This window comes from Phascolarctos cinereus, unplaced genomic scaffold, assembly GCF_003287225.1.
Source record: "Phascolarctos cinereus isolate Bilbo 61053 unplaced genomic scaffold, phaCin_HiC Scaffold_2;HRSCAF=192, whole genome shotgun sequence".
NCBI classification, from domain to species: domain Eukaryota; kingdom Metazoa; phylum Chordata; class Mammalia; order Diprotodontia; family Phascolarctidae; genus Phascolarctos; species Phascolarctos cinereus.
The window spans coordinates 271,197,103-271,222,590 of NW_027555625.1; the positions used below are offsets into that span (position 1 = coordinate 271,197,103).

General features: G+C 40.9%; 1 protein-coding gene and 1 pseudogene across 4 annotated transcripts in view; one reads left to right on the forward strand and one right to left on the reverse strand.

Annotated features, from left to right (window-relative positions):
* The window catches only part of LOC110193727 (tyrosine-protein phosphatase non-receptor type substrate 1), an 85,960-nt gene that overhangs the window by 36,555 nt on the left and 23,917 nt on the right, over window positions 1–25,488 (forward strand). For all 4 annotated transcript variants that reach the window (XM_020965714.2, XM_020965715.2, XM_020965716.2 and 1 more), the window contains 2 exons: window positions 18,130–18,444; window positions 24,355–24,681. In XM_020965714.2, the coding sequence (XP_020821373.1) occupies window positions 18,130–18,444; window positions 24,355–24,681 (642 nt within the window). The remainder of the gene's footprint in view (window positions 1–18,129; window positions 18,445–24,354; window positions 24,682–25,488) is intronic.
* LOC110193729 (small ribosomal subunit protein eS12 pseudogene) lies at window positions 15,294–15,767 on the reverse strand (annotated as a pseudogene).

Genomic DNA, 25,488 nt, shown 5'->3' on the forward strand with positions numbered 1-25,488 from the left:
TTTTCCTCATCTGTACAGACTTCTACTTGTATAGCCTGATGGTGAGATACATTTCCCCGTACTTTCTCTCCCTTTCCCCCTGCTCTAGTGTATTTCCCCCCCTCATTTTCTATTTATTTTTTAAAGATCATCAAAATATAACAACTGTTCCCAGGCACTCTAATTAAACTTCACATACAAACCCTGAATATGACAAGATTTTGAGGGGATGTGTGTATTATCTCCCCATATTAGGATATAAAGTTTAACCTTGTTTAGTCCTTTAAGATTATTCATTAATGTTTCCCTTTTTATACGTCTCAACCCTTGTGTTTGCACTTTAAAGTTTCTACTCATCTCCAGTCTTTTCATCAAGAATGCTTAGAAGTCTTCTATTTTATGAAGAGTCCATTTTTACCTCTGTAAGACTATAATCGGTTTTGCTGGGCACCTTATTCTTTTCTGTAAACCTATGCCATTTGCCCTTCTGGAATACTGTATTCCAAGCTCTTGTCTCCTTCGTATAGGGATGGCTGTTAAATCATATGTAATACTGACTATGGCTTCTTGGTACTTAGAGGCTTTCTTTATTGATGCTTGAAATATTTTGACTGTGATATTCCTGGAAGTTTTCATTTCGGTGTTTCTTTCAGGAGGTGACGGGTGGATTTCTCTTGCTCTCTGGTTTTAAGAGATCTAGGCAGTTTTATTTTATGATTTCTTGAAATCTGATGTCTAGTTTCTTTTTTGGGAATGGCTTTTAAATTATCCTTGATCTATTTTCTAAGTCAGTTGTTTTTGCTATGAATTATGTTATATTTTCTTTTGGTTTTTTTTTCCAGCCTTTTATCCTTGTTTTAATATTTTTTTGTTGCTCATAGAGTCATCATCTTCCACATGTTCCATTCTAATTTCCAGGAATTTGTTGTTTAGACAAAGTTTTGAATCTTTTGTGCCAAACTGTTAATTCTCTTTCCAAAGCTCTCATTTCTTTAACTTTTTTTCTTTTAGTGCTCTCATTTTATTTATAAAATTTTTTTGAAACTATTTTTTAACTCTTCATCTTTCTCAGAAATTCTAGTTGGCCTTGAGCTCAAGGTGTATTTTTCTTTGAGGCTTTGCTTATAAATGTTTTAGAGTCATTCTCACCTTTAGGGTTTGTGTTTCAAGCACTCCCAACATCATAATAGATTTTAACGGTCTGATTCTTTTGTTTGTTTTCTCATTCTTCCAACCTGCTTCCTGACTTCAGACTTTCTTAGGGTGGCTTCTTCACACCTTTGTAAGCAATGGCTGCACTGACTTTGTTTCCCCTAGGTTTCTGTGGCTGCTTTCTTGGGTAATTGAGTATTATTCCAGGATCTCAGATTTAGCTCAGGATGAGGACCTATAAGCTTTCAGTGCTCACCAAATTGTCAGGTCCAGTGATTGATACTCTCTTGCTCTAAACTCTGAAATTTTTTAATTTGGGTTTGGGTTTGAGCAACATATCTGTTGGCTTGCCTCAGTGAGAGTTCTAGTAGACTATTGGTGGACTTGACCACCATTAGTTAGGTAAAAAGTGCTGCTAATTCAGAGTGAGAGAACTATAGGTTCCCTTTTGGTCTGGGATTCCTGCCCTGGCTATTCCATTGCTGGCTGGGCTGGAAGCTGAAACTATGATTCCACTTCACTTCTGGGATCAGAGCCACATAGCTGCTGTTTGCTTCTGAACTTGTTTCTTGCTCAACATGTAGCCTATGGCCCCTGACCACTCCTCATCCTGGAATGCCACTGTGACCTAGAACTGGGTAGTGAGCTGCCTATTCCTGCCCCTTGCAGAAGATCAGGCCCCTCTATGCTGGATCTGGGACCCCTTTCTGCCTTGATATGGCCTCTCTCTGTGCTGAGATGCTCAGTACAGCCATTCCCGCCTAGCTTGACCCAGGCTGTAGTATCCACAGATCTCCCTGTGTGTCTCACTTTGCTGACCTGGGCTGGAAAAGTGACTTACTGTGATTTTTTTCCCCTTGTATTTCCAAAGCTGAATTTGATTTAATATGCTTTCTAGCTTTCTTTGGAGGAGTTGTGGGATAGAGTTCAGCTATACTTTTTTCTGTCACTCCACAACCTAGGCTCCATTCCCTTCCTTTCAACTTCCATAACCTCTGCCTTAGGTCAAGTCCTCAATACCTGACACCTGGAGTATTGCTTTAACCTTCTAACTGGTCTCCCCACTTCTAGTCTCTCCTCATTCTGAACCACCCCACACACAGTTGCCAAAATGATATCCTTTTCTTTTTAGCTAGGCAGTGGGGTTAACTGACTTGCTCAGGGCCACACAGCTAATAAGTGTTATGTGTCTGAGGCCGAATTTGAACTCAGGTCCTTCTGAATCCAGGGCCGGTGCTCTCTCCACTGAGCCACCTAGCTGCCCCCAAAATGATATCCTAAAATACAGATCTGACCACGTCACTACCTCTACCCATACACATACACACACACTCAAAAATCTATATTACATTACCTCCAGAATAAAATAAAAAATAGATTGACTTTTAAGGCCTTCCACAATCTGATTTCCACCTACCTTTCCAGTCTTTTTTTTATTAACGCTGTTCTAGTTGAACTGACCTATTAGCTGTTTTCTGTATACAGTATTCCATTTCTTGCCCCTATCTTCTTGCACCAGTGGTCCACCCTTTTGTGGGAATTCATCTTTCCCTCACCTTTTGCTCAGAGAATCTTAGGCTTCCTTTGAAGCTAAGCTCAGGGTCCACGTCTTCACTAAAACCTTTCCTAATGGCCCTTGATGAGTGGCCTCTCCCTCTTGAAATGACTCTGTTACTTTGTACGTACCTGTGGGTACACATTGCATCCCTCCAGTAGAATGTTAGCTCCCTGAAGGCAGGGACAGTTTCATTTTTTCTTTCTTTGTATCTCCAGCCCTTAAGCACGATGCTTTGTAAAGACTAAACATTTTAATTTTTGTTGAATTGAATTGATGCCCACGGTCACACCGGGAGTAAACAGCAGAGCTGGAACTCAAATATGTTGTCACTTAAATCTGCTGGAATGGTCCTTCTAATTGTTAAACCAGCTGTATCTCTTCCCCTTAATAATTAAGATATTAAATCACCTTTGCATATCTGGTGATATACTACATAATTTGTTTTTCAATGTTCTACAGATGGATGATATTGCTCTTAAAATACAGCCCCATGGCCAGGTAAAGTAGAGTGGAATGTTCAAACAACATTGTGTAGTAGAAAGAGCAGCTTAAGAGCTGGCTAAGTAATCATCCTAAAGTGTGGGTCAGATCATGACACACCCCTACTCAATAAACTGCCGTGGCTCCCTATCACATCCAGGATTGAATATAAAATGCTCTGTTCAGTGTTCAAAGCCATTTATAACCTGCCCCCCTCCTACATTTACAGTCTTCTTATGCCTTATACTAACCACCTTCCAAATCCCCCCAACCCTGCATCATCGTCATCATTATTGTTTATGTAGTGCCTGCTGTGTGCCAGGCCCTATGGTAAACGCTTTTCAGTCATTATCTCATTTGGTCCTTATAGCAGCCCTGGGAGGTAGGTGCTATTTACAGGTGACAAAGTGATGCAAACAAAGGTTAAGTGACTTGCCCAGAGTCACACAGCTAGTTAGTGTGTGAGACCAGATTTGAACTCAGGTCATCCAGACTCCTAGCCCTCTCTTCAGTGTCCCGCCTCACTGCCTTCATCCGGTAACACGGCCTCCTTGCTGTTCCTTGAAGAATACCCTGACCCTCTGTCATCTCTCATTTGTAGGCATTTTCTCTGGCTATCCCCCATACTTGGAATTCTCTTCCTCCTCATCTCTGCCTACTGGCTTCCCTGGCCTCCTTCAAATCCCAACTAAAATCCCATCTACAGGAAGCATTTTCCCCTGCTCCTTATTCTAGTACCTTCTCTGTTGATTATTTCCAATTCATCCTATATATAGCTTATTTTTACATAGTTATTTGCATATTATGTCTCTCATTAGATCATGAGCTTCTGGAGAGAGAGGAATGAATGTCTTTTAACTTTCTTTATATCCATAGAACTTAGCGCAGCGTCTGACACATAGTATGAGCTTAATAAATGTTTATTGTCTGACTGTCAGCCCAGAGTTATCCTTTATTGATTCTGTGTGACCACGAATGACTCATTTAACCTCCTTAGGCCTCAGTTTCCCTTTCTATAAAAGGGAAGGTGGGGTTGTTGTAAAGATCAAACAATATAATATATGAAAACACTTTTACCAAACTGCTATATAAATAAAAGATAAAAGCATTGGTTCAATCCAGTATAATATTTATTAGGCATCTACTGTAAGCAATTTTTTGTGTGTGACATTGAAGGAGATAGAAAGTTCAGATAATTCAGTTCAACAGATACTTCTTAGGTACTTATTATGTATAAAACACTATACTAAATGTTGGAGAAAATTTTTTTAAAATGTTCCTGACCTTTAGGAGCTAACTTTTTGCTGGAGGAGTGCGTGATAAATATTATACTGGGTAAGGAGTAAAGAGGGCAAAGGAGAAACCAGACAAAGTGCTCCAGGATGATTTGATGAGGAAAAGAACAATAATTAAATGAGGTAGGGTGGGGAGAGGCAGAAGGGGGAAGGGATCAGGGAGGCCTTCCCAGAGGAGTTGGCAACTGAGTGAAGACTTCAGGGGTCCAAGTAGGTGGACCATTATCATCAAGGAGAGAGTTTTACAGATGGGTGAACAGTTTTTGAATAAACAAAATAGAGAGCAGTGTGAGGTGTAAAATGGATAATTTCAATTACATTAAATTAAAAAGGATTTTGTAGAAATAAAACAAATGTAGCCAGGATCAGAAGGGAAGCAGAAAATTGGGAAAACATTTTTTTGGACAGTTTCTCAGATAAAGATCTCATATCCCAAATATGTAAAGAATGCTGTCAAATCTATAAGACTATGAATCATTCTCAGTTGATAAATGGTCAAAGGATATGAACAGACAGTTTTCCGATGAAGAAATCAAAACAATTTATAGTCATATGAAAAAGTGCTCTAAATCATTATTGATTAGAGAAATGCAAATTAAAACAACCTTGAGGTATCATTTTACATTTATGAGATTGGCTAAAATGATTGAAGGGCAAAGCAACAATGTTGGAGAGGATGTGAAAAAATTGGGGTATTAAATCACTATTGGTAGAACTGTGAACTGATCCAACCATTTTGGAGAGCAATCTGGAATTATGCCCAAAGAGTTATTAAACTGTCTGTACCCTTTGACCCAGTAATACCACTACTAGGTTTGTTTCCAAAGATGATTAGGGAAAAAAGAAAAGAGCTTATATGTTCTAAAATGTTTGTAGTAGCTCTCTTTGTGGTGGCAAAGAGCTAGAAATTGCAGAGATGCCCATCAGCTGGGGAATGGCTGAACAAGTTGTGGTATATGATCGTGATGGAATGCTACTGTGCTATAAGAAATGATGAGCCCATTGACTGTAGAAAAAACATGGATAGACTTGCACGAAATAATGAAGAATGAAATGAGCAGAACAAGAGAACGTTGTATACAGTAACAGCAATATTGTTTTAAGAGCAACCTGTAGTGAATAAGTCATTTTGACTATTATAAATACCCAAATTAACTACAAAGGATCTATGAAGGAAGATGTTATCTACATCCAGAGAAAGAACTGATAAATAGAAGTATATGTAGAATGATTTTGCATATATATATATATATACACACACACACACACACACACACACACACACACACACACATATTTGTTTCTAATGGTAGCCATCTCTAGGGTGTTGGGGGCAGGCGGGAGAAGGGGGAAAAAAAGGAGAGAGAAAATACTTCTGATAAAGATGCCTCTACCCTGGGATTTATTCCATCTTCTGCCCTCTCTGGACTTGGAGGCTCCATCTGTGATTCCTCTCAGGGACTGGTATTGGAGGCTTCCTTAGGACCAGGCCTTCTTGGTTTCCATTTGCAAAGGTGGCATTTATTCCAGCCTCCAACACCACATGGTGGTCACTATTACTATGTGAAGCAGCACATAGCCATCCCTTTACCATTTGTTGTGAGGCCTGTGGACTGAGTCCACAGGGAAAGTAGAGTCCACCAAAGAGAAGGGAGGGTTGCTGGATGCCCTCCAAGAAAGGGGAAGAGAATTTCTTTAATTGCTGAGGCGCTCTGACTGCTAAGCTTGTTTTGTGCTTTTTGTTGCATCAAATAGAATCTGTCCTATATCTCATATCCTTTTCGCTTGAATGCTTATAGGAAAGATGTCTGTTGTTTCTAGGGGAAAGCCTTAGGCTAAGGCACAAATTATGAAGGTTACTATTGAGAAGGACTCTCAGAGTAAACCCTGTTCATCATGTCAGGGGCCAGGGAAAGGTAAATTTCTGTATGGTAGAAGCTGGAGGTGTGGAGCTTACAACATATGTTGATATGGCATGAGTAGATGTGAGAATCTCTATGTAGAGAAAATAATTGAAGCCATGGGAGTGAACAAAATTAATAAAGGATTGGGGGAGGGGAGAGAGACAGAGACAAATAGAGATGGAGGGGCAGGAGAGAGAAGGGGGAGGGGGGAAAGAGAGAGAGGAAGAGAGACAGAGAGAGAGGAAAGAACGAGACAGAGAGAGAAAGAGAAAAGAGGACAGGGGAGATCTAAGGTCAGACCCTTGCAGTACATTCGCAGGAGTCAAGAAGAAAACAAGGAGCCAGTGTAGAAAATAGAACAAATAGAGAGGTTGAGGAGAACCGTTTTGTTATTAAAGCCAGTGGAGAAGAGAGTATCCAGAAGGAAGGGGTGGGCAGCAGCATAAAATGCTGCAGAGAGGCAAAGGATTTATGAAATCAATTGATTTCAGTTCAACAGGCACCCAAGTACCAACTGTGTACGAAACACTGTTCTAGGCAATGGAAGTACAAAGGCAAAATGGAAGCGAATGCCAATGTATTCTGCTGGGGGCATGCAACATAATCTGAAGAAGACAGTAACTAAGAACTAGGAAGCTTTCCATTGTAAATGAAACTTCAGTTTGATAGCAGCTAAGAATCCTGAGAGATGGAGGTAAGGAGTGAGAGCATGCCAGGCGTGTGGTACAGTCTGTGCAGGAGCACAGAGACTGGACAATGGGATGCCAGGTTTGAAGACCATCAAGTAGGTCAGTTTGGAGTAAAGGGCGATGATGTGAAATAAATCTGGAACAGTGAGTTGGAGTCAGTTTGCAAAGGGCTTTAAGTGCCAAACTGAGAAGGTTTTTTTGTTTTGTTTTGGTTTGGTTTGGTTTTTGTTTTTGTTTTTTCTTCATCCTAGAAGCAATAGAGAGCCACTAAAAAATACTTGAGCAGCTGAGTGGTAAGGTCAGACTTTGTTCTGTGAAGATTGTTTTGTCAACCGGGTGGAGGTGGGACTCGGTATGCATCCAGGAAAAAATGAATGAATGAAGAATAACCATTGTCCAGGCTGTCACATTCAGTTTGGCCAATCCATAGGCGTGTGTGTGTGTGTGTGTGTGTGTGTGTGTGTGTGTGTGTACATGTACATGCATGTGTGTGCACATGGGTGTATGTCCACATGCCTTGGACTAACACTGTAGGTGAGTAATGAGTTGGACAGATTGACCAGAAAGAGAAGAGCAGTCTGGATGCCTTTGGGAAATTATAGAGTTCTTTTAATGGCCACAAGTTTCTCCCTAAAACAAGGCCCATCTTTTTAATACCAGTATTCTTCCAGTGACATATGGGTGTGAGTCATGGAACGGTATAGCTGCTGAAGAATTGAAATTGAGGGTCATGCAAAGGGCAGTGAGGAGGTGTATGGTGTAAGGAGGCTGCAATATATTACAAATAGAGAATTGCTAAGGAGAAGCAGTTGAAAGGAGGTCACCAAAAAAAATTTATGAACAGAAAAAATGGGCCAGTCATATGGTGAGAATGAGGGAAAGTCAACTGATGGACAGCCTGTGTACTCCAAGGTGCCCCCAGTGATGTTAAGAGGACTTAAGGAAGGTTCTCACAACATGTTGGGATGATAATAATAATAACAATAATAATAACTAGCATTTATATAGCACTTTAAGGTTTACAAAGTGCTTTTACAAACATTTCTTACTTGATCCTCACAATTGCCCTGGGAGGTAGATACTATTATTATCCTCATTTTACAGATGAAACTGAAGCAAACAGAGGTTAAGTGACTTGACAGAGACCCACAGCTAGTAAGTATCTGAGGCTGGATTTGAACTCAAGTCTTCCTGACTCCAGATCAGGTGCTCTCTCCACTATGCTACCTAACTGCTCCTAATACACAAGCTACTCTTTGGCAAACTTATGGGAGGACATAGATAGGATTGGGCTAGTATAGTTGGATTGTGATCTGCATTTCTAGAAGTAATAATGAGGTCACAGATCTATTGGAGCATTACAGTGGAGGATGAATTGGAGGATAAAAAGTAGAAACAAGGAGTCTAATTAGGAGGCCACTGCAAGAGTCCAGGTGAGAAGTGATGGGGGCCTGAACTAGGGATGGATGTTAGAAATGCTGTGGAAGTAGCACTGACAAGACTTCATGAAGAGAGAAGAGTCAAGGATGACTTCAAAGTTGTGAACCTGGATGACTGAAGGATAATGGTACCTTCAACTGAAATAAGGATGTTTGGGGCAGGGATATAAGAAAAGATATGGAGATGGGAAGGGGTGGCGGGGTTAGATAGTGAGTTCCATTTTGGACATGTTGAGTTTGAAATTCCCAATGGGATGTTCAAGTGGAGATGTCCATCAGATATGGAACTGGAACTCAGAAGAGATAGGACTAGATATAAAGATTTAGGAGTCATCTGCAGAGAGGTGGTCCTTGAAGAGATGATCCTTGAATTTATGGGAGCTAATGAGGTCATCCAGAACGTATGTAGAGAAAGAAGAGAAGAGAGCCAAGGACAGAATCTTAGGGGGCGTTCAAAATTAAAGGATATAGATGATGATGATGTTGATGATGATGATCAGCCAAAGAGACTGATAAGAAGCAATCAGCACCATGAGACCTACTGAAGTGTCCGGGGGGCTTTGCCCCAGGGTGCTAAATTTAGAAGGCGCTTGGAGCATTTGTAGTCTTTTAACAATATCACTGTAACACAGCTTAGCAATTAGTTAACATAGGATGCTACCAGAAAATAGGTCAGTCAGTCAACTGTCATTTATTAAGCCCTTACTATGTGCCAGGCTTTGTGCTGAGCACCGGGATATAAAGAAAGGCAAAAAGACAGTCTGTGTCCTCAAGGAGCTCACAGTCCAATGGAGGGACAACATGTACCAAAAATTGCACATATAAGATATACACAGTTTAAATGGGATGTAGTCTCAGATGGAAGGCACTAACAGTAGAGGGGAATTGGGAAAGGTTTCTTGCAGAAGGTGGGTTTTGAACAGAAGTTTGAAGAAAGGTAGAAAAGCAAGGAGGCAGAGGTGAGATAGGAGAGCATTCCAGGCATGAGTCTGTGAAAAGGCACTGAGTCAGAAGATGTACTTTAATGTAGAATGCCAGGTTTGGAGAATAGCAAGGTGGCCAGTGTAGAAGGAGTACTTGAAGATAAGTTGTGAAGGACTTTAAAAGTGACTCTTTTAAAGAGTTCCTGGTCTTACCCAACAGTGACATCATGCCAATGTCCTAGAATCTTTGTCTTCCACTCCTGTGGGAGTAGTGTCCTGTCCACCCTACCCCTACCCCATGACAAAGAACATGCTTCATGCCCCTGCTCCAGACGTGGTTTGTATTTCTTGCCTCAGACACAAAAGTTCCTAGTTATGGCTCTGGTAGTAAGGCAGGTAGGACAAGACCCAGGAGGAATCAGAAAGAGAATGGAGAAGAGAGTTTTCAGGAGAAGGGAATGGTAAACAATGTTAAAAGCTACAGAGAAGTCAAGAGTTTATCAGCCTTGGAGTGACCAGTTTGAATGAAGGTCAGAAGTTCAGTTGCAAGTGTGAATGTAAGGGAGGAAATGAGGGCAACTAGTATAGACAGACTTTTTATAGGCATTTTACTGTGAAAGGCAGGAGAGAGATGTGATTCCTGAGAAGATGGAAGAGTCACCTTAAAAGTTGTTTAAGGGTAAAAGAGACAGAGACAGGAGGGGATAAGGGTCAAGGGCAGATTTAGAGCATTTGGCCTTGTCAAGAAGATCTGCCTCTTCATCAGAGCCTTTGGCAAAGAAGGAGAGAATGGGGGGTTTCACAGAGGGGGTGTCCAGGAGGAAGGAGAATGAAAAAAGGCTATGAGATTTGGCAGTTAGGAGGTGACCTTTGAAGAAGCAATTTAAGTGGAGTGATGGGGATGGAAATCTGATTACAAGGGGGAAAGGGTAGCTAGAAAATGGCATGCATGAAAATATTGTGAGGGCTTTAATGAACTACAAATTTAATGGACTCAACTGTGTGATATGACAATGAAAAGTGCTAACACAATTTTAGGCTGCATTGACATTGAAAGAGGTGGTGTGCAGAAGGGGAGGAGTAGTGCAATTGTCCTCTACCCTGGACAACCCCATATGGTTGTTAGGTTCTTCTATTATGGGTGACACATTTTAGAGAAGTCATTGATGAATCCAAGAGTAAGGCAGCCAGGACAGGGAGAAGCCTTGAGTCCATGCCATAAAAAGAAGAGATGAAGGAACTGGAGATGTTTAACCTGAAGAAGAGAAGCCTTGGGCAGGGGTGGAAGAGTGGGGTGACATACAAAACTCTTCAAGTATTTGAAGAGTTGTCTTTTTTTTTTATTAAGTTTTATTTTGTTTCAATTAATGAAAATCCTCCTCTCCCTCTCACCCCTTCCCCCTTCCCCATTGGAGAAAGAAAGAAAAACAAAATCCTTGTTACGAATATGTATCCTCAAGCAAAACATTCTCATGTTGTCTGTGTCCAAAAAATAGATCTCAGTCTGCAAGGTGAGGCCATTGCTTCTTTATCATATTTTCTCATGAGTCCTCAAGAATTATGGTTGGTCATTGCATTGATCAGTGTTTCTAAGTCTTTCAAAATTATCTTTGCAGTGGTTGTCACTGTATAACCATTCCACTGGTTCTGCTTATTTCACTCTGAATCATTTTATACATGTCTTCCTGGGTTTCTCTAAAACTATACTCTTCATCATTTCTTATAGCATAGTAATATTCCATCACATTCATATGCCATATTTTGTTCAGCAGTACACCAATTGATAGACATCTCCTCACTTTCCAATTCTTTGCCACCATAACAGGATCTGTTATAAATATTTTTGTACATCTTTAGAGTTTGTTTTGCTTAAGATTAATCTCTACTTAAATCTACCTTCCCTCTTTTTTTAAAAGTAAAAATATTATTTATTTATTTTAGCATTCTTTTATTTTTCAATTGAGTTCCAAATTCTCTCCCTCCCTCCCACCCCTTTTCCACCCACTGAGAAGGTAAGCAAAATTGTATCCATTATACATGTGAAATCATGCAAGACACATTTCCATATTATCCATACCACAGGAAAAGCAAAAGAAAAATAAAGTGAGAAAATTATACTTGAGTTTACCCTCAGAGCTCACCAGTTCTCTCTCTGGAAGTGGATAGCGTTTTTTCATCATGAATCCTTTGGAGTTGCCTTAAATGACTGTATTGATCAGAGTAGCCAAAACTTTCACAGTTTGTCATCATTACAACTTTGTTTTTTACTGTGTACATTGTATCTTCCAGTTCTTCTCACTTTACTTTGCATCAGTTCATATGAGTTTTGCCACATTTTTTTCTGAAACTGCCACCTCATCATTTCTTGTGGCACAATAGTATTTACTCCCTTACAATCATATGCCACAACTTAATTCAGCCATCCTCCAATTGATGAGCATTCCCTCAATTTCCAATTCTTTGCTACCACAAAAAGAGCTGCTATAAATATTTTTGTACATTTAGGTCCTTTTCCCTTTTCTTTGATTTCTTTTGTGGGTCAAAGGGTATACACGGTTTTATAGCCCTTTAAGCGTAGTTCCAAATTGTTTTCCAGAATGGTTAAACCAGTTCGTAACTCCACCAGCAGTGCATTAGTGTTCCTGTTTCCCCCCCATCCCTTCTATTATTTGTCATTAATTATAGGTATGAGATGGTACCTCAAAGTTGTTTTCATTTGTGTTTCTCTAATCAATAGTAATTTAGAGCATTTTTTCATATGACAGTAGGTAGCTTTGATTTCTTCTTCTGAAAACTTCCTGTTCATATCCTTTGATCATTTAACAATTAGGGTATGGCTCTTATTTTTATAAATTTGACTCTGTTCCCTATATATCTGATAAATGAGGCCTTTACCAGAGAAACTTGCTGTAAAATTTTTGATATTACTTCATTGTCTATGGTACCTTTTAGCAAAATGTAGTTTCCCTGATTCTCTCTTTTAATTTGGTCTGGTTTTGCTTTTGCTTTGTCCGAGATCATGATTGCTGCCCTTGCCTTTTTTATTTCAGCTGAAGCATAACATATTCTGCTCCAGCCCTTAAATTTAACTCTATGTGTATCTTTCTGTTTCAAGCATATTTCTTGTAAACAACATATGGTTGGATTCTGGTTTCTAATCCATTCTGCTTTCCACTTCCATTTTATGGGTGAGCTCATCCCATTCATATTCACAGTTATGATTACTATGTATTTCCTTCCATCCTATTTTCTTCTATTTCTTTTCCTCTTCCTTTTATCCTGTCCCACCTCAAAAGTCTATTTGGCTTCTGACCACTGCCTCCCTCAGTCTGCCCTCTCTTTTATCATCTCTCCCCCTTCCCATATCTCGTATCCCCTTCCCCTGCCATCTCCCTATTGGATAAGATAGATTTCTGTACCCAACTGAGTGTGTGTGTGTGTGTGTGTATTCTTCCCTTTTTGAACCAATTCCAATGAGAGTGAGGTTCAAGTTTTGCCTGCCACTCCCTCATTTCCCCCTCCACTATAAAAGCTCTTCTTGTATGCCTCTTTTATGTGAGAAAAATGTCCCCATTCTGCCTCTCCCTTCCCTCTTCTCCTAGTACATTCCTCTTTCTCACCATTTCATTTTTTTTTTAGATCATCCCAACATAATTGACTCATTCATGCTTCTCTGTCAATGTAGACTCCTAACTGCCATACTCATGATAAAGTTCTTAGGAGTTACATGTATCATCTTCTCATATTTGAATGCAAACAGTTTAGCTTTATTGAATCCCTTATGTTTTCTCTTCATGTTTACCTTTTTATGCTTTTCTTGAGTCTTGCATTTGAATGTCAGCTTTTCTATTCAGCTCTGGTCTTTTCTTCAGGAATTCTTGAAAGTCTTCTATTTCATTAAATATCCTTCCCCACCCCACCCCTGAAGTTTTGCTGGGTAGGTATTCTTGGTTGTAATCCTAGCTCCTTTGCCTTTTGGAATATCATATTCTAAGCCCTCCAGTCCTATAATGTGAAAGCTGATAAATCTTGTGTGATCCTGACTGTAGCTCCATAATATTTGAATTGTTTCTTTCTGACTGCTTACAATATTTTCTCCTTGACTTGAAAGTTCTGGAATGTGTCTATAATATTCCTGGGAGTTTTCACTTGGTGATCTCTTTTAGGTGATCAGTGGGTTCTTTTTATTTCTATTTTGCCCTCTGGATCTAACATATTGAAGCAGTTTTCCTTCATAATTTCTTGAAATATGATATCTGAGGCTCTTTTTTTTTGCTTGTGGCTTTCAGGTAGTCCCATAATTCTTAAATTATCTCTCCTCAATCTGTTTTCCAAATCTGTTTTTTTCCCCAACGAGAGAGTTAACATTTTCTAATATTTTTTCATTCTTTTGATTTTGTTTTGTTGTTTCTTGAAGTCTCATGAAGTCATTAGCTTCCACTTCCCCAATACTAATTTTAAGAAATTATTTTCTCAGTGAGCTTTTGTACCTCTTTTCCCATTTGATCAAGTCTGCTTTTTAAGAAGTTCTGTTGTTTTGTGAATTTTTGTGCCTTTTCATGATTCGGCCAGTTCTATTTTTTAAGGTGTTATTTTCTTCAGTATTTTTTGTGCCTCTTTACCAATCTGTTAATTCTCTTTCCTTAATTTTCTTGCTTCACTTTGATTTCTTTTCCCAGTTTTTTCTCTATTACTCTTATCTCTTTCTTTAACCCTTCCAGGAATTCTTGTTGGGCTTGGGTCCAATTAACATTTTTCCTTGAGGCTTTTTTGATAGCTGTTTTCACATTTTCTCTTTCTGAGTTTATGTTTTGGTCTTCCCTGCCACCATAATAGCCTTTTATGGTCAAGCTCTTTTTTTGTTGTTTGCTTCTTTTTCTAGCCTATTTCTTGACTTTGAACTTTTTGTGAAAGTTGGGCTCTGCTCACAAGGGGATGGGAAGGCACTATCCCAAGTTTCAGGCTTTTTCCATGCTGCTGTTTTCAGAACAGAGGGTCTTCAAGTTTTTGGTGCTTGCAAGGTGGTATGATCCTGGGAGAGGTGTGGTCGCTGCTGTCTTAGTCTGGGCTCTGATCTTTACCCAGGAAGGGCCCCTGCTCCCCTGCAGCCTCAAGTACTAGTATTCCTCTTTGCCCTAGAGCTTCTGCCAGGGCCCCTGCTTCCTTGTGACTGATCACAAGTGGTTCTCTCCACCCTGAAACTGCGACCCAGAACTGCTCATGGGCAATAGAGATACCAGTCAGCACTAGCTGGACCCAGCAAAGGGTCCTCTGTAATCTATTTTTGACCAGTTGTCTGACTCCCTTACCATGTCTTGACTGAGAACTCCTGAAGCTATCATTGCTGCTGTTGTAGTTGTCTCCAAGGCCCACCACAGAGGGTGCTGAGCTCTGGACCAACCACCACCCCTAGTGTCATGGACCTTTCCTGCCTACCTCCTAAGTTTTCTTTGGCTGAAAAAGTGTCTCACTATGACATTTTGTTGACTATGGTGCCCCAAAATTTGTTTTGAAGAGTTATTTTAAAGTTGTTTGGAGGAAACATTAGGAAACTTCATCTGGGTTGCTACCTGTACTCTGCCATCTTGGCTGTACCTCCTTGAAGAGTTGTCTTGACAAAGAGGGATGAGACTTGTTCTCCCTGGCCAGAGAAAATACATTTAAGAGTGATGCAAAGAAATTGCAGAAGATTTCAACTCATTTATAAGGAAAAACAGCCTAGTCAGAGATATCCAGAAGTGGACTGGGCTGCCTTAGGAAGTCATGAGTTTCCCATTGCTGAAGATTTTCAAGAGTGGTTGAATAATTACTTGTGAGGAAGTTGTAGGGGAGGTTCTTTTTTTTTTTTTTATAAGACCAAGGCTTTTATCTTATTCATTTCTTGCATTTAAAATATTCTTCAAGGACGTCTTTGGCCTGAAATTCCTTGCCACAGTCCTTAACAACAATGCAACTGCAGCCAACCTTTACGGGGCTTTCCCTCTCTGTCAGTTTTACAGAGGCCTACCCATTCGCCCAGCTTCTTGTTGTCATCAACCTTGATCAAGTTGTTTTGGTGCTCAGCACACAGGGCCTCAACCAACTTTACATACATAGGTTCATGACAGTTGGAAGCAAGAACACAAAGATGGGCTCGGCGTTTGTCCGAGGCTTTGGCAGCTTCACGAATTCCACAAGCTAGGCCATCGTGGATGAGTGCGGTCTTCAGCACTTCTTGCAGAGCGGTGTTAACGTCCATTACACCTCCGGCAGCAATGCCTTCCTCGGCCATGGCAGCGGTTCACGGGTGAAGCTAAATTTTGAAAACACCTGGGAGCCTCCGCCTTCCACTCAACTCAGCGGCGACAGGGAAAGAGGAGATTCTTTCTTAGGTATGGGTTTGGCCTAAATCATCTTAAAGTATCCTTCAAACTGAGATTCTGTAGGTTTTAGAGCATTATGAGTGACCAGGAAATATAGGCAGCACTTATAGACAGACTTTTTTCCCCCTTTTTGTGTAACTTTTATTTTACTTTTTTCAGTTAACAGGCATTTTTTTTCTCTGCCTCTCACTTCCAACTTCCCATTCTCAGGGGCGTGAAGGGAGAAACACTTACAATAAATATGCATCAAGCAAAAATACTCCACAAAAATCCCCATATTGACAGTATCTGAAAAAATATATTTCATTATGTATCTTGAGTCCATCAGTTCTCTGTTAGGAGATGGGTAGCCTGCATCCTCACTGGTCCTCTCGGATTGTGATTGCTCACTGAATTATTCAGAGTTCTTAAGTCTCTAAGAGTTATTTGTCTTTCCAATGCTGTTATTTTGGAAATCATTCACTTAGTTTTGCTCCCTACACTCTGAATCAGTTCATACCAGTCTTCTCATGTTTCTCTGAAACCATTGGGCCTTAGACACTTACTAACTTTGTGACTCTGGGCAAGTCACTTCACCTCTGTTTGCCTCAGTTTCCTCATCTATAAAATGAGGATAATAATAGCACTTTCCTCACAGGGTTGTTGTGAGACATTAAATGAGATGATATTTATAAAAAGTGTTTAGCATAGTGCCTGGCACATAGTTGGTGCTATATAAATGGTTTTTTTTCTCTTCCCCTTTCCATCCTCTTCATAATTTCTTTTTTTTAAATATATTTTTATTTCACTAAATATTTCTCAATTACTTGTCTAAAAAATCTTAACATTAAAATTTTAAAATTTCAAGTTCCAAATTCTTTTCTTCCTTACTGCCCCTTCCACACTCCTCGAGAAGGCAAACAATATGATATCAATTATGCATGTGAAGTCATGGAAAACATTCCACATTAGCCATGTTGCAAAAGCAAAACAAAAAAAAATCACACACACACACACACACACAAATAAAATTTTAAAAGTATGTTTCAATCTGTATTCAGAGTTCAGCATTTCTCTCTCTGGAGGTGGATAGTATTTTTCATCATGAGTCCTTTGGAATTGTCTTGCATCATTATCTTGATTAGAGTAGCCAAGTCTTTCATAGTTGACTATCCTTACAATATTGCTGTTACTTTGTACGATGTTCTTCTGATTCCTCTTACTTCACTTTGCATCAGTTCATATAAATTTTTTTAGGTGTTCAGAAAGCATTCTACTCATCCTTTCTTTCTTTCTTTCTTTCTTTCTTTCTTTCTTTCTTTCTTTCTTTCTTTCTTTCTTTCTTTCTTTCTTTCCTTCCTTCCTTCCTTCCTTCCTTCTTTCTTTCTCTCTTTCTTTTCTTCTTTCTTTATTTTTGGCTAGGCAATGGGGTTAAGTGACTTGCCCAGGGTCACACAGCTAGTAAGCGTCAAGTGTCTGAGGCCGGATTTGAACTCAGCTCCTCCTGACTGCAGAGCCGGTGCTCTATCCACTGTGTCACCTAGCTACCCTTCATCGTTTCTTATACCACAATCATATACCACAACTCATTCATTTGTTCCCCAGTTGACTCTTCATCATTTCTTATGGTACAATAGTATTCCATCACATATCACAATTTGTTCAGTCATTCCCAATTAATGCATACCCCCTTATCCTCCACAAAAATGACTTCAATAAATATGTGGGATCCTTTTCCCTCTTTCTTCAACCTCTTTGAGGTATAGGCCCTATAGAATATTGGCCTCTCTGGCTTTAGGCAGCTTTTCCAAGAAATTTAGTGAGAGGAGAGACACGAGATCACAGGGTTGTGGGTTGAGATCTGGAGAAGATCTTAGAAGCTGTTTAGTCCAAGACCTTCATTTTATAGAGGAAAAAATGGAGGCTCAGGGGGTTAAGTGACTTGTGGAAAGTTATATGAGTAGTAAACAGATGGAGGATTTGAATCTAGGTCTTCTGACTCCAGAGGTAGTGTTCTTTCCACTGTGTTTAGCTGAATAGGATTGAGGAGACGTAAGTATATTTTCCTTCCTCTGACACTCTCAATAAAGAAGTTTTATATAAGTGAAATTTATGGCATTGGCGGACTCACGTTCTTGCTATTTTCTACTGTATAGTTAAAAAAACCCTTTTTTTCTGAAAAGTAGTATTAATAGAGTATTAAGAAAGTAGTATAAATAGAGTATTAAGATGAAGCCAGGTAGCAATAATTTAAGGGAGCAGCTAAGAGACTGGGCATTGGTGATGATTCTTTTGTGTTAATTTGGTATTTTTATTAACTTATTTAGGACTTTCATTTCATCATGTTTATTAATTGTTTCTATGTCCAGCCAAACCTTCTGTACCTGTGGTGTCCGGCCCCCAGAAGAGAGTAAATACTGAGCACACAGAGAATTTCACCTGTAACTCATATGGCTTCTCTCCCCGAGACATTACCCTGCAATGGTTTAAAAATGGGAATGAGATCCCTAGCCACCAGACCACAGTTCTCCCTCAGGGTGATAGTGTCTCCTACAACGTCACCAGTGTTGTACAGGTGAAACTAGAAGCTAGCGACATCCATTCCGAGGTCATCTGTAAGGTGAATCACACCACGTTACAAACTCCTCTTCGAGGGACAAAGAATCTGTCAGACGTTATCCGAGGTAGGTGAACCTTTGCACTGGGAACATTCCCTGCTTCCTACCCTGTGTTCCTGAATTCGTTCTGGAGCAGAGGCCTGACCCTCATTAGACTATGAGCTCCTTGAGAGCAGGGACTGTCTTCCGCCTTTCTTTCTATCTCCAGGTCTTAGCACAGTATCTGGCACAGCATAGACATGTAATAAATGCTCATTCACTGACTGGTTTGATCCAGAGTTGCCTTAGAAGGTTGACCCTTAGCTATTAACCGTAAAGCCCAAATATAATCATCTGAGGTTCAGTCCTGGGAACTGACTTCCCATATATCCTTATCCCTCACTCATAGCAGTCCCTGATTCTGCCTCCTGAGATCACCCTTTACATAATGGCAATAATAACAGCTCCTAATCCACTGAGAGCTCCCAGGACATTCCTCTCATTGTGAAGGTGCAAATGTTAATGATCCCCATTTTTTAAATGAGAAACTAAAAGTTTAGAAATCTAAAGTGATTTCCTTGAGGTCACTCACCTCCTAAGTTTTAGAGATGGAGCTCAAACTCAGGTCATCTGATTCCAAGACTTGTGATCCTACCATGATACCCTGACAACAGTGGATGATGGAGTTCCTGGCAGCATCAGAGTGAGACATATGCCACCAAGGCCTCTGCCCTCAGAGCGCCACAAAGGAGGAAGACAAGGAGGAAGAGGAGTATGGCATTGTGGGAAAGAGGAGTCAGAAGACTTGGGTCAAGGCCTGCTGTTGGCCAGCTGTTTGACACTGGGCAAGACATTTAACCTTTCTGATACTATTTCCGCATTAAAAGTGGGCATACTAATATTTGCACTACCTATCTCAGATCTGTGATGAAAAAGATGATGTATAAATCATAAAGCCCTAGGGAAATACAAGCCATTATTATTGTTGGGTTAGAAGAATGAAGGAAGACTCATTTATTAAGTTTTACTGTGAGCCAAGTATATATGCTAAGCTAGAGAGGAGGGAGTGGTCCACAAATACCAAAGCCAAGATAGCCCCTGTCCTCAAAGAAGGTTACATTCTAATATGGGAGACAACACATGTAGCCATGGAGGCTGATTGATTTGATTGATTGAACTGGAAAGAGAAGGGAGTTGGAAGTGTGTGCCTGCTACTCTGCATGGTGGCTGATAAGGAAATGGCTACAGGGTAGGAATTCCAGGTATGAGAGTTACAGCTACCTGGCAGCTAGTGAGGATAAGGGGAAAGAGAGGGGAAGCCATTTGTAAAGATCCCACTATGTGCCAGGCACTGTGCTAAGCACTTTACAAATATTATCTTACTTAACCCTTACAACAATCTCTGAGATAGGTGTTATAATAATCCTTATTTTATAATTGGGGAAAATAAGGCAAACTAACTTGTCCAGAGTCACACATTAAGTATCTGCAGCGAGATTTGAACTCGTCTTCCTGTCTCCAGGCCCAGTGCTTTATCCACTGTGCCTCCTAGGTGCCTCATGCCCACACAAAGGATTGTCGTATCAAGAAAAGATTTGACTCGTGAGCCTCAGTGGGTGAGGAAAGGGCAGTTTTAGTGTTGTGATAGGACTGGGGGATCTCAGATTCCACTGACTACACAGAGCTTCCAATGGAAATATATCAGTCAAGGCAGCAGGCAAGCAGTTACGCTCATTGTTTTCCTTGCTGCTTTACAGGGAAGATAAATGTTAAGGATCTTATAGATACAGAGAGTGAACTCTGTCTTTATAAAGGTAATTGACCCTAAGATCCCTGTAAGGAAACCAAATCTGCCTGAGATTGCAACAAAGGAGACAGAGGGTGAGAAATGTAGAAGGGGTTCGTACCTGTGCCTAGGGCCTGTGTTGCATGTTACACTGATGTTTTTTCAGGCATTTCAGTAGTGTCCAACTCTCTGTGATTCCATGCGGGGTTTTCTTGGCTAAGATACTAGAATGGTTTACCATTTTCTTTTCCAGCTCGTTTTGCAGGTGAGGAAACTGAGGTAAACAGGGTTAAGTGACTTTCTTAGGGTCACGTAGCTAGTAAGCATCTAAAACAAAATTTGAACTCAGAAAGAGGAGTACTTCCTGGAGTACTACTCCAGGCCCAGTACTCTATCCATTGTACCATCTAGCTGCCTTTTGCCATGTAGCTGCTGTTTCATATTATACAGAGGTTCCTTCAAAGGTAGCAAAATTGAGTTGGGCTAAGAGCATAAAAATGCTTATACTGGGCATCTGGGTAGTGCAGTGGATAGGGTGCTGGACTTGGAGTCAGGAAGACCTGAATTCAAATTTGGCCACAGACACTATTAACTAACTACTAACTAACTGGGTAACTAACCCTGGGCAAGTCATTTAAACTCTGCCTCAGTTTCCTCCTTAACTGGTGATTGTAATGGCACCTATCCCCCAGGATTGTTGTGAGGAGCAAATGAGATAATATTTATATATAAGTGCTTTGTAAACCTTAAAATGATATATAGTGGCAGCCAGGTGGCACAGTGGATAGAGCACCGGCCCCGGAGTCAGGAGGACCTGAGTTCAAATCTGGCCTCAGGCACATAACACTCACTAGCTGTGTGACTCTGGGCAAGTCACTTAACCCCAATTGCCTCACCCCCCCCCAAAAAAATAAATAAATACAAGCTATTATTATTGGATGAAGTATCACTGATTTTACCGTGACCCCTTCCCTGATTTCCCAGGCCGTCATCCTTGCTGTGGTCTTGATTCGTTTCCCCTCCTTTCCCCTCCAAAACGCCTTTAGTTAGCCAGTTCAACCTTACACTGCCATTGACCTTTGAAGCCCCTGTCCCACTGTCCTGTCTTTGCTTAGCCTTTCCCAAACCCCAGCTCTATGTTTTTCCCCCCTTACCGCCTTCTCTCCTACCAAGCACCTCTAGAAGATGCCACACAACTGTGCTGTCTGGGACCTTGAGTGTCGCCCAGTCTCTACTTGGCACTCATTGCTGCTTATCACTTCTTTTCCTGTTCCCTGATCAACTCCATCGGACTTCCTCTTCTCCTTCAGTTCACCTGTACTCTGACTTCCCTGTTTCCACTCAGCAGAAGACCTTATTTCATGCTGCACTGAACAAAATTGAAGCCATCCGTCACACACTTCCACTCATCTTCACTTCCATACTTCAATTCACCTTAGCATCATCCCCAGGCTCTCCTCTATTCTTAGAGGACAAGCTGGGTGTTCTCTCTGCCACCAGCAAACTTTCTTCTTGTAGCCTTGATCCCATCCCGTACTGCCTCCTTTGGGTGCTTGTCCCTTTGCTCCTTCCCTCTCACTCCTGAATTTTCAACCTCTGCATCCCCACTGACTCCTTCCTTGCTGTCTTCATATATGCTCACATCTTTCCCATTCTTTTAAAAACCTTCATTTGACCTTACCATCCCCTCAAGCTATCATCCCATGTCTCTCCTTCTTTTCACAGTCTTTATACCCTTTCACAGCCAAATTCTTAGAAAAAAGCCATTTCACTGCTTTCAGTTTCTCTCCTACCTCTCACTTTTCAACCCTTGATAGTAGAATTTCCATTATTAGCTTTTCCCCATCACTTGTTCCACTACTGCCCTGTTCCAACCTCACCACCTGACTGCAACTGTTCTCTCCAAGGTCACCAAGGATCTCTTTATAGCTAGATCTGTCTGCCTTTTCTTAGTTCCCATCCTTTTTTTTTTTTAACCTCTCTGCAGTATTTGACACTGCCATCCAAGCCTTTCTGGACACTCTGCTTCCTGGGTTTTTATGGCTGTTTTCCTACCTGTCAGATGGAACTTCCTTTTCTCCTTCATAGGTTTTTCCGCCTCTGCCCATCTATGCATGGGTGTATCATAGGGCTATCCTCTTCTATCCCTACACTCTTTTTTAGTGATCTTATCTGTTCCCATAAATTCAACTATCATCTCTATGTAAATGCCTCCAAAATCTACACATCCAACCTTCATCTCTCTCTTCACCTTCATCTTGAGACTTTGTCCTGAATCTCCAAACTGCCTACTTAACATCTCTCCCTGCATCGCCTGTAGGTATCTCAGATTCACTGTGTCTAAAACAGAACTCATTATCTTTCTTCCTAGTCCTATCTCTCCTCTGAACTTCTCTGTTCCCATTGAGGGGACCACCATTCTCCCAGGCATGTAGGACTCATCCTTGACTCTTTACTCTTCTTGACCTATGGGATGCAGTCCATTCTACTCACTGCCTTTCTTATGCCACGGCTTGTCAATTCCATTTCCAAATCTCACATTCATCACTTTAGTGCTTAGCATGGTGCCTACCACATAGTAGATGCTTAATAAATATTTATTGACTAACTATTCTGTCTACTCATGTCATTAATATCATAATCCAGGTCCCCTTCATCTCTTACCCAGTCTTTGGCACTGGCTTCCTAATTGTCTTCCCTCTCTCTATTTTTTCCCCTTTTCCAATCCATCCTTCAAAAGTAATATTCCTGTAGCACAGGTCTAGCCATGGGAAGCTTCTAATGACTCCCAATTGCCTTAAGGTTGAAATAGAAACTCCTGTATTTGGCATTTTAAGGTTCTTCCCAATCTGGCTCCCCCCAAATTTTCCAGTTGGCTTTATTACACTTCCTCTTGTATTCTTGGCTCTAGCCAAACTGGGCTATTTGTTCCATACCCAACATTCCACCTTCCACTTCTGTGCTGCCTTTCATCAATGCGTTTATTTTGTGGATAGCTTGTGTGAATGTATTGTATTCCCCTCGTAGAAGGGGCGCACTGTCTCGCTTTTGTATTTGTAGTCAAAGCATCTAGCACAGGGCCTGGCATATGATAGGTGCTTAATTAAAGTTTGTTGATTGATTGATTAACTGTAGGAGGGGTGTGGCAAGGGCTAGCATCTATGAGAAATCAGACTCAGGGTACAAATGCCTCCAAGGACTATGTGATCATACTTGGCCCTTTCCAGCCAAGTTTCTGTAGACAGAAACAAAGTGACTGATACCTATTATTCTAAGTGCTGAGCACCTCCTTCCTTAAGCTTTTCCATGATTGGTGTCTTTAAGGTTGTCTGGGGTCTGCTTGCTCTCAGCTGATGCCTGTACTAAGGGTTCACTTCCTGAGCATAATACACAAAGTAAGCCCCATGTTCAAGAGCAAGGTCAATCTGCACCCCTGACAGAGATGACCAGATCTTGGTTGGACTTCACATCTGTCTTTGAATATCCTAAGGACAAGAAGAGAGGGACACGGGGTGGCCATGTCACAGACTGGGCATGTTCTTTTTGAGCCATTGGCTTTGATATCATATCACAACTAGATCAGTTCCCTGTGAGCATGAGCTGTGTTTGTTTTCTTTAAGTCCTCAACAGTCTGGTATAATCCTAGAAAGGGGGATTGTTACCTTCTCTGTTCATCCCTGAAGAAGAAATTCTCCTCAGCTACAAATCTCTTGTGTTTTGTGCTGGTGTTGAGGAAAGCAGGTCATCGGAGCTAGGACAAGAAACTTAGTGTCTTGCGTCTCTGCAAATCCAGTCCCACTTTGAGGAACGTGTTATACTTTCTGTACACTCAAGAAAAGCAGCCCAAATGAATAAAGTTGGAGCTTTGAGAAGGAAATGGGCAAGTGAGGGAGAGGGATAGACTCCATTTTTAGTGGTTTTCAGTGAATTCGAGGCAAGAAACATTTGCAACAAATGATGTACAGGGCACTCTGCTTAGGTGTTGGGGATACAGGAAAAAAAAAAACAGTCCCTGCCCTCAAGGAGCTTACAGTCTAATGGGAGACTCTATTGCCCCTGATGTTAGGTATTCCCCAGTTAAACCCAAGGGTACCTATTGCCGGGTCCTTGATTATTCCTGCTCCTTTCCCTGTGGCTCTGTAATGACCCAAAGGACAGGAGAGAGACAGGTCTTCACTTGGTTAACCTAAAGGCTTTGCATTTTGTTCTAGTTGTGCCTAAAGTGGACATTTCTTCTTCAACACTTTCCACGAATGCCACCAATATCACCTGTCATGTGAACAAGTTCTACCCCCAAGCTGTGAATGTCACCTGGCTAAAGAATGGCGTGATGATTAGAAATGAGCAGACATCCGATCCCACAGAGAACAAAGACGGCACCTACAGCCTCAACATCTCACTCCTAGTCAACACAACCGTACCAAAGGAATCCCAGGAGATCATTTGTCAGGTGTTGCATGATTCCCAGCTTCTAATCAATGCCAGTAAAACAATTACATCCCCCTCCGCTTCCGAGACTATGGATAAAAAAGAATCAGGTGAGTTCATCTTTGCTTTCATAAGGAGATTCTAGCTCTCTGCTGCTAGATGTGGAAATAATCAGAATGGGTCCAGTCCTGTGGTCCATTCAAACCCACCATAGCTGACCTGACCAAAGATGGTGATCAAATTGTCATTAGTATCATCCTTCACATGGGTACAAAGACTTTTTAGTTCACAAAGCTCTTTCAGACCAGTTGTTTCCTGTGGTCCTCATGATCACCCTGCCCTGTGGTGGGGCAGTGACCAAGAAATGACTTGCCCAAGTCATTTGCCCCATGACTTGTTATTTATAGCTAGTAAGTAACAGAGCCTGAACCAAATCTGGGCCTTTGATCCTTTGCCCAGAGTTCATTGCAGTATTCCAGAATGTCAGCTAGCTTGTGCATTGGATAGAACACTGGACTTATAACTCAAAGAATTGTTCTGAGGATCAGATAAGATAATATTGTGAAGTGCTTAGCACAGTAGGCACATGGTGTTGGCATGCAGTAGGCACTTAATAAATTCTTCGTTCATTCCTTCATTTTGGGGGGTAAGAAACAGAATTTACCAGTGTCATTATCAAAGGTCTACCATAATTGCTTTTTACCACAGTTTTAATACTTAATTTATTATAGAGAATCAAAGCAGCATGTCACATGCTTCTGTGTGGTAGTATAAGGAAGCTAGATGGCACAGTGGATAGAGTGCCAGGCCTGGAGTTATTAAAATTTGAGTTCAAATCCAGCCTCAGACATTTATTAGTTGTGCAACCCTGGGCAAATCACTTAACCTCTGTTTCCCTCATCTGTAAAATGAGGATA